A 12,350-nucleotide genomic window follows, 5' to 3' on the forward strand; every position below is an offset into this window, starting at 1 on the left:
ACGGAAATGACGTCATGCAACAATATGTCTGCGCCCATGAAGTACTCGCGGAAAACGTTATCAACTGAGATTAGATGCGATTTGTAACATTATGCAGTACAAAAGGGGTGATATTGTGATGTCTTCATATCCGTTTGTACATGTTTTATCTCAGAATGAAAGGTACAAACGATGTGATCAATGTTTTGAAAGGTCAGTAATTTTTTGCCTGAATATTAGGCAAGTGTCAGTTTTAGGGACCATTCACAGACCCTATCGTACTAACTGTGGATCAATCTATCTCCAAGGGGGTTCTCGCTAAATTACAATCAACAAAAGCGGCGTAGATGCCTGTCACGCCTACTGAAGCTGTTAGGGGGCAATCAATAATCTTTTAGCAGCTAGACATTGAAGCCGCTCAAGCTGAAAACTGCCTAATCTTTTAATAGTCTCTTCCACGCTCGGCTGTCACCTTTGTAGTGCCAGGGGCAGGTAGAACCGGCCGGGTAGCTCAGTAGGTAAGAGCACTCGCCCTGTAAGCGAGGGGTCCCGGGTTCGATTCCTGGTCTGGTCGGTGATTTTTCTGCACTCACCCCAAATCGCTACAATGGTGGCAGCGGTGTTGCGAGAAAGGGCTCGCGTCTTTCGGCATTTGGGGGGGAGGAGTGTAGTGCCAGGGGCAGGTAGAACCGGCTGGGTAGCTCAGTAGGTAAGAGCACTCGCCCTGTAAGCGAGGGGTCCCGGGTTCGATTCCTGGTCTGGCTGGTGATTTTTCTGCACTCACCCCAAATCGCTACACCTTGATTGGATAGTAAACGATTGTCGTAAAATCGCTAAATGATATTAAAACCGGGTGCATAAACTTGAAAACCACCTAGGACAACCTTGGACTGCCACATTAATCCAATACAATGCAAAAATAAACTATAACAAGTGGTTAAAGCCTTCAAACCGAATGTCGTAAAGTCCCCATATACCTCCATAGAGACAATAAAATAGAAAGAGCTTGTGAAACAAGAAGCCACAATTTTAAACATAATAATCGAAATAAAATACTGCCGGGCATCGGAGCGGCCTAAAACTTGGCACGCTTACCGCAAATACTGCAGGCTACATCATCCCGTCGCTCGTATCGGTCCTCTCTACAATCCAATTCAGGAAATGACGTAACCGCAGAGGTCGCATTGTCCAATGGCATAGCTTATTTTTCGTAATGGTAGGTTAGAGAGGACCGATATAAACATCAGAGGTGGAATTTTGATTTACGGTTTGATTGATGTACGGAATTAACAAACGAGCGACGGGATGATGTAGCCTGCAGTATTTGCGGTAAGCGTACCAAGTTTTAGGCCGCTCCGATGCCCGGCAGTATTTTATTTCGATTATTATGTTTAAAATTGTGGCTTCTTGTTTCACAAGCTCTTTCTATTTTATTGTCTCTATGGAGGTATATGGGGACTTTACGACATTCGGTTTGAAGGTTTTAACCACTTGTTATAGTTTATTTTTGCATTGTATTGGATTAATGTGGCAGTCTAAGGTTGTTCTAGGTAGTTTTCAAGTTTATCAACCCGGTTTTAATATCATTTAGCGATTTTACGACAATCGTTTACTATCCAATCAAGGTGACAGCCGAGCGTGGTCTCTTCAGCTCTCACACGCCTCCCCACGCCTCGTCCCTGCGGGGGTACAGTCATTATATCTCGGCTCCTTTCGCCATGCAGAAGCTACCTGTGAAATATTAAGTGCACATGCTCATCAATTAAACTTGAGGTGAAGAAAGCATGGCGGCTGGAGGCGATCGAAGAAAAAAAGCTCTTCTGTTCTATTATCTTTCAAAACAGAGACGGAAAAGGAATGAATTGGCCCGTAGAGCAGCAATGAATCGGCTATCTATGGAGATAATGTCACCAGAGATATTCACGGAGATACCCTACTCAATTACTGTACTTGAAATTTTACTTTTGAGTACCAACGCAAATGAATGGCTTTTCACATCCATCTTATGCTGTTGTGAAAAATTATCGTCGGTCAATTTCTTTATTAGAAAGGGGGATGTTTTCATGATTAAGATCCCTATGAATTTGCGCACTTAATATTTCTCAGGTAGCTTCTGCATGGCGAATTGAGCCGAGATTTAATGACTGTACCCCCGCAGGGACGACGCATGGGGAGGCGTGTAAGAGGCTGGGAGACTATAAAAAGATTAGGCGGATTTTCTTTCATGTACGTCCGCCATATTTAGTTCCTGGATTTGAAGAGACATGGCTCAACTCGTTGTGAATGCGGTATATGGTAAATTTATAATCACACCAAGGTTTATCTTAGATAGAATATTTTATGAATAAATTTACTAGTACGTATGTTTTAACATATAATTAAAATTATATAAAGATTATTTTTTCATTCACAAACAGCTAGGCAAAATAATTACCAATTAGAGAAATGGTAATGCACCAATTGTATTGTATGATAATTAATATATCATATTGTACAAGGTCATGACAATCTATGTACCAGTACAGAAATAAATAGAATTGTAATCTCTTAGAGCATAAAAGTTAGGAAGTTCCGTATGTTAGTCAGGTAATTTATACAATCATGGCTGCAGAAGTTTGCAAGGAACTACAGTTGCTGCAAATTTGGTGCAAATTCACAGGAAAATAAAAAATTTCATGAAAACTTGCAAAGGAGCTACGTAGTATTTACTTCTCTTTTTCATGGTCATATGAAGGTGGAATTTGCAGCAAATTTGCTGTGACCTTAAAATATTTGGGGAAGGGCTTTGTCTCCAAACTGTTGGTCATAATATATATACAGTGTGGTTGACAAAAACATTAAAACATTCTCATATTGTTTGTGCTATATTTCTTGACACACAAATCTTCAATAAATTCTGGGTAACATACCAGTATGAATGTCAATTCCATGATTAAGAAAAATTGTTACTTGGTGGGGCAGGGGTTGGGGTATGTGTTGTATGTCTAGGGGGATGGAAAAAAGTCAATCAATTATTACAATTGGTGGAAAAAAATGTACTGTAACTACTAGTATATGGGTCTAAGAAATAAGTCAAGACTGAAAATTTTTGCCATCATTTCAATATATGCTGCATTGATAATGTTATTTGAATCTCCCATATCTATGCCATAATGACAACCATTAATTAGTACTAATTGTGTAGCTGCTGAACTTGTCATTCAACAGGAACGTTTGATATAGCTTCATAGGGAAACACGTTGCATAAACATTTACATCTTAATTGTGTCAGGAAGGTAAAAGTAATTTTTGTTTCTCAGGTTGATCAAGAAATGTGCTCAAGGAGATGAAGTATTAGAACAATATATGGATACTCTGAGTAGAAGAAATACCATTATAGTTCCAATTAATATTGACAGATTTTTATTTTTGATAATGGTAAGCAGTTTCCACATTTTAGGTCAGAGGAAGCACTGAAAAGGTGTTCAGCCTGTGCAGTTGTCAGATACTGTAGCATCAGATGTCAGGTAAAAGAATTAAATTCAAGAGCAGTAAGTGTGTATGTATGTCTATGTGTAAAATTATTTTGGTTTGTATCAGGCTTCATAAACGGATTAGGCATTTCCTAGCATGAGCCTCAGATTCCTGATTGCAAATGCCAATATTAACGAGCTCCACCTCAGATTAACAAGCACAACGTTAAGTTAACGAGCACTAACGCATATTGCTGCTGTATTAATACGCGGCATGGATATAGTGGAATATGCTAATGCAGTAGTTTGGTTTGTTTTGAGAATTTTTATATAATATGCGTTTATTTTGCTCAAGTTAAAATATCGATACATGGAAACATATTTTCTCGTCAAAATCTATTAGTAATGATCTAGCCACTTTATTTGGCTGTGGCATGGACGTTAAAAATCCTTTCTCTTTCGTAGAAGAGACAGAAAGGGGAGCTAATATTACTCGTTTGCACCCATAAATCTCTGCAGGTTCCACCATTATATCTCTTGTATCTTCCGCTATCTTGAAAATAGTCCTGAGTTGATTAAAAAACCTGTATGTAAGCAGCCAGGGGCCCCAATGGAAGTGGGACAAATTGATAGTGCTTGGAATCGCTAAGTTTGTGCTTGGTAACTTTACGTTGTGCTTGTTAAACTGAGGTGGGGCTTGTTGATATTGGCATTGGCGCTAGGGAATCTGAGGCTTGTGCTCAGAAACAGCAATTATCGTTTATGAGGCCTGTTTATGCAGAGGCACATCATCTGTGTGTCATTGCTGCCATCGATGCCAAAGCTGTTGGTGTTTATCTTTAAAGGTGAAAGAATAAGTGGAAAACCATTTGACCTTTTGTTTGCAAACTAACAGAACTGATGAATATAAGTAAAATACAGGTCAAGTTTAAAAATCAGCTTGATCAGACCATTTTTCCAAAAGTCATTCTTCTTAGACATATTTTAATAAAACAGTCTCATTGTTGAACTAATTAGATTTGTGTAAGTGTTCCTTTGACATTATTTGCATCTTGGCAATTGTGTTAATTGATTATATTAAAATGGTGGTAAATCTGTTATTGTTTATTGTGTAATCAAGTATCAAAAATGGTGATTAACTAATATGCATGTAGAGGCAATTTCAATCCTTCACTATGTTCAGAATCTCAGAATAGAGCAGGTTGGGCATTTAAAACATTTTTATTGATGTTTTCCTCATCTCACCATTTTGTTAGTTGATCATATAAAATTAAAAATAAATGGGTTATTTTGTATTATGTAAAAAGTGTTGATAATGGAAATAAACTCATTTCAGTACAGTTATCTCTTGTTTACATTTTGGCATTTTTTAGGTGTGACTTTGAAGTTCCATAGACATGAAGACTTATGCTAGTCACATAAATATCTAAATATCTGTGTTACGTGCAATGCATAATTAAAGATTGGTGGTGTTGGGCTGCTAAGCATAATGTAATATTGCATCAAAATTGAAAAAAATCCTATTTTGGGCACTGCTTCTAGGTGACCATATAAGGAAAACCATGTCACTTACTATCCTCAAACTTAAAGAAAAGATACGTACAAGATACGTACAAGAAACTGTAGAACCAAAATACCAGTATAGCTTCATTTGGTTAACTTTTCTGGAAGTTATAGTTCTTTGTGAAATTTTAATTGTTCACAAATCGGTATTTTCTAGTTGTGACTTTGAACTTTCATAGGCTTGAGTACCTTTGCTAGTCTCATTTTCTGAATATCCATGATACTTATTTTTTATGTACAGACACAGATGTGTCTGTACATATAGCCATCACCTGTGTCTGTTGTCGCCATCGCCGCAGTGATCGCTGTCGCCGTGCACTTTTACAGATAACACGTTAAGTGGAAAAACATTTTTTCTTTCAGCTTGAAACTTACAGAATTGATGAATATACATAATACATAGGTCAAGTTCGAAAATCAGCATGATCGGGCCATTTTTAGGGAAGTTATGCTGTTTTTTCACTTTTTTCAGCATATATGCAGCAACGATAACATGATAAGTGAAAACCATTTTACCTTTTGGCTTGAAACTTACAGAACTGATGAATATTCATAATCTGCAGGTCAAGTTCAAAAATCAGCATGATCAGGTCATTTTTAGGGAAGTTATGCTGTTTTTTCACTTTTTTCAGCATATATGCAGCACCGATAACATGATAAGTGGAAAAGCATTTTACCTTTTGGCTTAAAACTTACAGAACTGGTGAATATTCATAATACGCAGGTCAAGTTCGAAAATCAACATGATCAAGCAATTTTTATAAAAGTTATGCTCTTTTTTCAATTTTTCTGGCATTTACGTATGCAACACCAATAACACGTTAAGTGGAAAATGTTTTTCCTTTTGGATTGAAACTTACAGAACTGATGAATATCCATAATATGCAGGTCAAGTTCGTAATTCTGCATGATTGTGCCATTTTTATAAAAGTTTTGCTGTTTTTTCACTTTTTCCAGCATATATGCAACACCTGTTATACATTTAAAGGAAAATTGATTGGCAAATTGTCTTGAAATTCACAGGGGTGATCAATGTTACTAAAACACAGATTAAGTTTTGAAAATAAGCTTGATCAGTTAAAGTTTGGTGAAGTTATGCCTTTTTGGTGTTGAAAATGGAAATAAACTCTTTCAATACAGTTTTCTCTTGTTTATGTTTTGGGATTTTCAAAGTATGACTCTGAACTCTATGGGCTAGTCACATTTTCTGAATATCCATGATACTTTTATTTCATTATTAAAAAAGTTATGGTTATTATGCTGTTAAGCGTTGTGTAATATTGCATCAAAATTGAACAAAACCCTATTCTGGGCACTGCCTCTGTAGTGGCAATGAAAGGAAAACCATGTCACTTGCTCTTCTCACACTTACAGGAAAGAAACATAGGACTGAAATACAGCTTCAGTTGAAAAATTGTCTCATTAGTTAATTGTTTGGAAGTAATACAGTTTTTTTTGTGAAAACTTTTATCTTTCACATGTTGCAATTTTCATGTGGGACTTAGAGCTCCCTTGGACATGAAGCCCAGTGGTAATCAAATTTTCTTAATGTCCATGTTTTTAATAGTAGATATTTTAAAATTGGTGGTATTTATACAGTTAATCATTATGTAATGTTGCATCAAAATTGACAAAAAACCTACTTTGTGCTCTGCCACCATTAATATTATGTAAAGTAAAGTGTTACTTTCTATTTTTTTAACTAGTCTTACAAGAATGATTCTTAGGATTGACATACAGCTCATATTAGAATTGGATTATCATTTTTATTAAATTTATGCATTTTTTATGAAATTTTCATTTTTCTCATTCTGGTACTTTCTAATTGTAAACTTGAACTCTGATGGGCCTGAAGCCTTATGCTTTTACTTTCATCAGTGTTACCTGTTGTGCATAATTAAAATTTGATGTTCACTGTGCAGTTAAACATAATGTATTATTGCATCAGAATTGGTAGTCTCCTGTTTTTGTGCATTATTGTTTTCTGCTTTTCTTAAGGTGTGACTTATGGGCCTGAAGACCTTTGATAGACAAATTTGTGTGGTCAGTCTATAAATTCCCCTTGGGTGTTCACTAGGCTAAGTTCAGTGCTATAAACTCATTTGCCTAATTAAGTGGCCATTAAATGAGATTTCATAAAGCACACTTGTTGATATTTCCCTGTAAACTCCCAAAGGTTAAGCTCTCTGCTAGACAACATAGTGTCCATAATAAGGAAGCAGTGAATAGCAGCTTTTTAATTTTTTCTCCAACACTGGCATTTTCAAGATGTCACTTTCAACTCCCATCCACCTGAGGCTCTGCACATTTTCTGTATTTCCACACAAGCAGTTGTATTGGTATTTATGTCTTTAAACACTATGTAATATTATTTTATGCACTGTCATCATTTTTCATATATTGGGACTTTCATCATGTGAATTTTAACTCTCATGGTCATGAAACTGTAATCTTATTGAAGGGGTGGATTGAGACCATCTTCTGGGTCTCCTGGAAGACAGATTTTAAAGTTTATATTGATGGGTATCTATTTTTTTTCTGTTGGAAGACCATCATAATGGAGGATGGATCAACAAAGATACTTTGGAATACTGTCAGAAAATATCTCTGGATCTGCTCCTGTTATTGACCATGTTACCTGTTGTGCATGATTAAAAATCAGTGTTGACTGACTGTGCTATTATAAGCATTATTTATTATTGCATCAAAATTGACAAAATGACCTATTTTGCATCTTTTTTTTTCTGTTTTTTTTTGTCTGTACATTTGACAGCTTTGCTGCCTTGTTATGTTTAAAGGTTCATTTTTTCTTCTAATTTATATCATAATATAAAATTTGGATTCCCTGTTTTCCCAATTCTAGTTATGTGGTGATCAGTGACTCTGCCATTGAAATAAACTAGTTTTGAAATTCACTACCTAATTCAATAAGATTTTTACAACATGTGATTATGTTTTTCACAGATGCTGTCATGTGTACAATTCCATGCTGTCAATTCTGTTTTCCTGCTTACTTTGAGTCCATGACACTTACCATTGTTTTGTAACAACAGTGTGTATCTCTGCACTTGGTTGGAGTTGTGGCCGTGGGGTTATTTTTTTGGATTAACATAGTGCATTGTTATCAATCACCTTACAACTGGATCCTTTGTAAAATGTTTATGAGTTGATCAGTCAGAAGGAAAAGGTCATATATATATGTACTTTTATTTTAGCGCAATTCCTGGACACTCCACAAAAAAGAATGTGTTTGTTTCAAAAGAATTGCACCAATGGTTCCCACTGATAGCACACTCTTGATGTTGAGGCTATTGCTGAGATTGGAGGTTTGTCACAGCGTAAAAATTTCAATATTAGCTTTATTAAAAGGTGTATACGTTAAAAATTTTTACATTTTTCATTATATTGATATAGTCGGTTATGTTCAGATACAAGCAAGATATATGCTTCATCTCCCCTATAATGTAGATGCATTACATACGCACTGTAAAATATAACTTGCCTCTGAAAGCTGTGAATTTTACTAGATTTTCTTTTCAGAAGAATGACATTTCAATCACACCTCTGAGTAAAGAAGACCCACAGATTAGGACATTCAATGATTTAATGTCACGTAAGAACTACATACACTATTATTGCATATAGGTAATGATCATTTGTAATTTCATTGTTTCATTATATTTGATAAATTGACATTTAAAATGAAGCACCTTTATTTAAATGTTTCTACCAAAAGTACATAGTCATATTTTTTAAGTCTTTGAAGTTTGTTTACAATGGTTTTGCCAAGGTATCTTTTAAGGACACTGCAGGTTTCTTTTGTTTAGACACAGAAGATATAAAAGGTGATCCAAAAAGGACTGAACAGTTTGTCAAGATGTGTGTGGCACTGCAGCAATTTGTTGGAGATCAGCTCAAAGTACCCACTACAGAGCTGCTGGAAATTTTTGGGAAAGTGAGTTTAAAAGGATAATGGACAGAGTGAACTTCAGGCTTCCAATTTAGGGAAACATCACTCAGTCTGTATACTAGAGATATGTTTAAATTGATTACAGCCCTATAAATACTATTATAATAATGACAATAGATTAGTAAAATAGTGCATTTTAAGGGTGCAAAAATAGACAGTAAACCTGTTTTAACAACAAATAATTTTCCTTTTTACTATTTAACTTTATTTATAAAGAAGTAAAATAAAAAGCATAGATAAAAAAGTGGCCTCTAAAGTTTCCCAATTTTCCTATAAATAGCAATGATGGATGAAAAGTGTTGAAATGATAGTTTTGGCGATTTTTTGTTTTGTCCCTTTGTGCAAATTTTGGGTGTTATTTATTTGTTTATCATTGTCCATATAATCTCAATTTAGAGCATTTTTGCTGCGATGTGATTTTATGAGGCATATTGCAAATTCAATTTTATAGCCTTATAATTATCAGTAGCTTGGTGATAGGAAGTGTAGTTTAAATCCTTGTTGACATTTTGTCAGGTTTTAAAGCCAGATAACTTTGAAAACCATAACAGAGAGACCCACTGTTACCAATAAAATTCAACTCATGTAAAATTCAAATCCAACCTTAAACTCTACACTAAACCTGTGTTTGAAGGTTAGATTGAAAACAGAATACAGACATTCTTTAAAAAGAGAGAGAATGATATATGAATCTACCATTTTAATTTCAGATGATTATCAACAGTTTTAGCATATGCAGTGGTGAAATGCAGCCTATAGGAGCTGGGGTTTATTTGAGGTAATTATGACACTCTTTTTCGTTTTTGCCACTTTGTCTTAAATTCCTTTTGGATCTTTCATAATTTGAAATTTTTGCTTTAAGAAAAAAATTATCTTTGTTCAATATCTGTTTCCTTTTCCTTGGTTTTTAAGAATGTTCTGGATCCTGTTGCACTAAACCATCAAGATCCGGCTCTGCTGGTACTGTTGTCATCCATTCCTGCAGTTTTAAGTAGGTCACAAAATCTTGCTTACTATCGCAGGATTGTCAAGTGTGAGACAGGGCTCTGTCTATCATAATCTTTTAAGACATTATTACAAAAACACACACTTTTAAGGAAAAAACCCTGGATTAACTCTGAATGCAGGAATGGAGTCATTAACCATTGGTTAGTAGGGTGAAATTGCCGTTTACCCCGGGAAAATTTATTTTTTGGCCAAAATGAACAGTTATTATTCCTTTAAGTATAATAGAAAAATGTGTTAATTATTTTGGTCAAACTTACAAAAGTTGATTCTAAGATGCATCTTGAGTTAGAAAACCAGCCTGATTATGTTCTCTTTCTATAACCTAAGCAGTTTTTATGAGATGTTAATTTTTCACATATCAGGATTTGCACTGCTTGCATTTGAACTCTTAGGGCATATTCCCAGACATTTAGATCGATCTATCCCTGAGGGGAGTCTTCCTAGATTACTGTCAGATAATCCGGCTTAAATGTCCGTCCTGCCTACTACAAGCTATAAGGGGGTAATTAACTTTCGTGCCCGCTCGGCTGACAGCTATTTAGCGTGAACCCCCAGGGAGTTAGGTCTATCTAGTTTGGATCAATCTAATCTCTGGGAAAGGGGTCTTATGGTGCTGAAGTCATATACCATATGCTTGTTACATATTATTTTGTGCATAATAAAAATTTGTTGTTGGTTTTGCTATTATGCATAATGTAATGTATCATGTAATCATCAAAATTGACAAAATAACCTTTTTAGTGCATTGTTAATTCCTGCTATTGGTCTGTACATTTGACATCTTTGCTGCCTTGTAACAAGATTGTAATTCCTCTCTTGTTGACAGAAAAAAGTTATTAAATCTGATTTTTTTCTTGTCATCTGAACCACTGTCCTCCACTGTGTAAAAAGTAGTTATGATATATTATATGCATATTTCCTTTTCTCCTGCAGTCCGTCCATCTTGGATCATAGCTGCTGTCCTAATGCAACCACTGTCTTTGATGGCAACAAGTTGTATGTGAGAGCTGTGGAAGACATTGGGGATATATCGGAAGTAAATATTTGCATTAACTCTGAGAAATAGCATAACAAATGGAAATATTAAAATAACTTTTCTTGGAAAAAAGTATATAACTTGAAGTATGCTAATGTATGTATGCATACTTGTCCTGTGTATGTGTGTGTGTGTGTGTGTGTGTGTGTGTGAGAGAGAGAGAGAGAGAGAGAGAGAGAGAGAGAGAAAGAGAGAGAGCAAGAGAGATAGAGAGAGAGAATACTATGAGATCCTGCCACAATCACTGGTACCTCCTAAATATAAATGCTTGTGTATTTAAAACTGTTTTAGGTTAGGGTCAGTTACATAGACCAACTTGCTACAACATCAGAAAGGAAGCAACAGCTGATGGAACAATACTACTTCACATGTAACTGTGTTATGTGCAGAGATAAACAGAGGGTAAGTTTTTATGGACAGCCTATAAATGTTTACTTGTGAACACCACAAAAGGAAAAGGAAATCACTTATTATTGTACCACCAGCGCCATGCTGCAGTATGCATGATTTTAGTCCCAGCCAGTATCGTCTGCTGGCTCAACGCATGTCACTGTTACCACTTCCTCCTAAACTACAAGAACCCCTCTTATATGTAGGTCACATAATCTCAATACAAGCATGTGAATTTTGGGCTTTGTTGGTGCTTGAGTCTAGGTGTGACACTAGTCCCAGTACACCTTTGTCCAAAATTAAATGTTAAATATCTCCCAAACCGAAGAATTTTAAGGAGAAATTTTCTGAAGATGGCTGGAAGTCATATGAGGAGATTTCAATTATGCCCTTGGATTTGGCCTTTGACCTTAATTTCAAGGTCAAATGGGACAAAATTTTCTAAAGATGGGAAATGTTTGCAAACAAAAAAAAGATTAAATGTACCAATTTTCAGAAACTACTCAGACCTAACCTATAACATTACAGGCAAGTGTTACCCTTAGGGTCATCTTTCATTTTTGTGAATTTGGGGTCAATTGGTACATTTTCACGGGAGAAACAGCCATTAGATTGTGAAACTGAAAATTCTCTCTAATTCTAGAACCATAAAAGCTAGAGACCTCTTGTTTTGCATTTTACAGAGCTTGTCATGCCCAACACTGCAGGTGGTGTCCCTTTTTTTGTTTACCATACAGTTTACAAGTTGCACTATATCAAAAAGCACAACGTTGCAATACTCGGTGCTAAAAATAAAATGAAATATAACAAATTTAGCAGAGATGCACCTTTTATTCTGTTGAACTTGAATAGGAAGTCATATACTGGCAATCGGACTGTGACCTTGAAATTGACATTTGACCTACTTTTCATTAAGAACTGAGCTTTTCAACTTTTCCGTCCCAATGCTGTT

At 35.6% G+C, this 12,350-nt stretch overlaps 1 protein-coding gene across 4 annotated transcripts in view; it reads left to right on the forward strand.

Moving 5' to 3' along the window:
* LOC106154503 (histone-lysine N-methyltransferase SMYD3) overlaps window positions 1–12,350 on the forward strand; it is a 43,682-nt gene continuing 31,332 nt past the window's right edge. The window contains exons 1-8 of one of the 4 annotated variants that reach the window (XM_087009923.1): window positions 1–192; window positions 3,419–3,509; window positions 8,210–8,320; window positions 8,535–8,607; window positions 8,822–8,949; window positions 9,675–9,742; window positions 10,906–11,008; window positions 11,300–11,410. In XM_087009923.1, the coding sequence (XP_086866049.1) occupies window positions 92–192; window positions 3,419–3,509; window positions 8,210–8,320; window positions 8,535–8,607; window positions 8,822–8,949; window positions 9,675–9,742; window positions 10,906–11,008; window positions 11,300–11,410 (786 nt within the window). In that variant the 5' untranslated portion in view covers window positions 1–91. The remainder of the gene's footprint in view (window positions 193–3,418; window positions 3,510–8,209; window positions 8,321–8,534; window positions 8,608–8,821; window positions 8,950–9,674; window positions 9,743–10,905; window positions 11,009–11,299; window positions 11,411–12,350) is intronic. The other 3 variants (XM_087009924.1, XM_087009925.1, XM_087009926.1) reach the window with 3 other exon arrangements.

Source organism: Lingula anatina, chromosome 3 (genome assembly GCF_051362555.1).
Source record: "Lingula anatina isolate TDL-2025a chromosome 3, LinAna3.0, whole genome shotgun sequence".
NCBI classification, from domain to species: Eukaryota; Metazoa; Brachiopoda; class Lingulata; order Lingulida; family Lingulidae; genus Lingula; species Lingula anatina.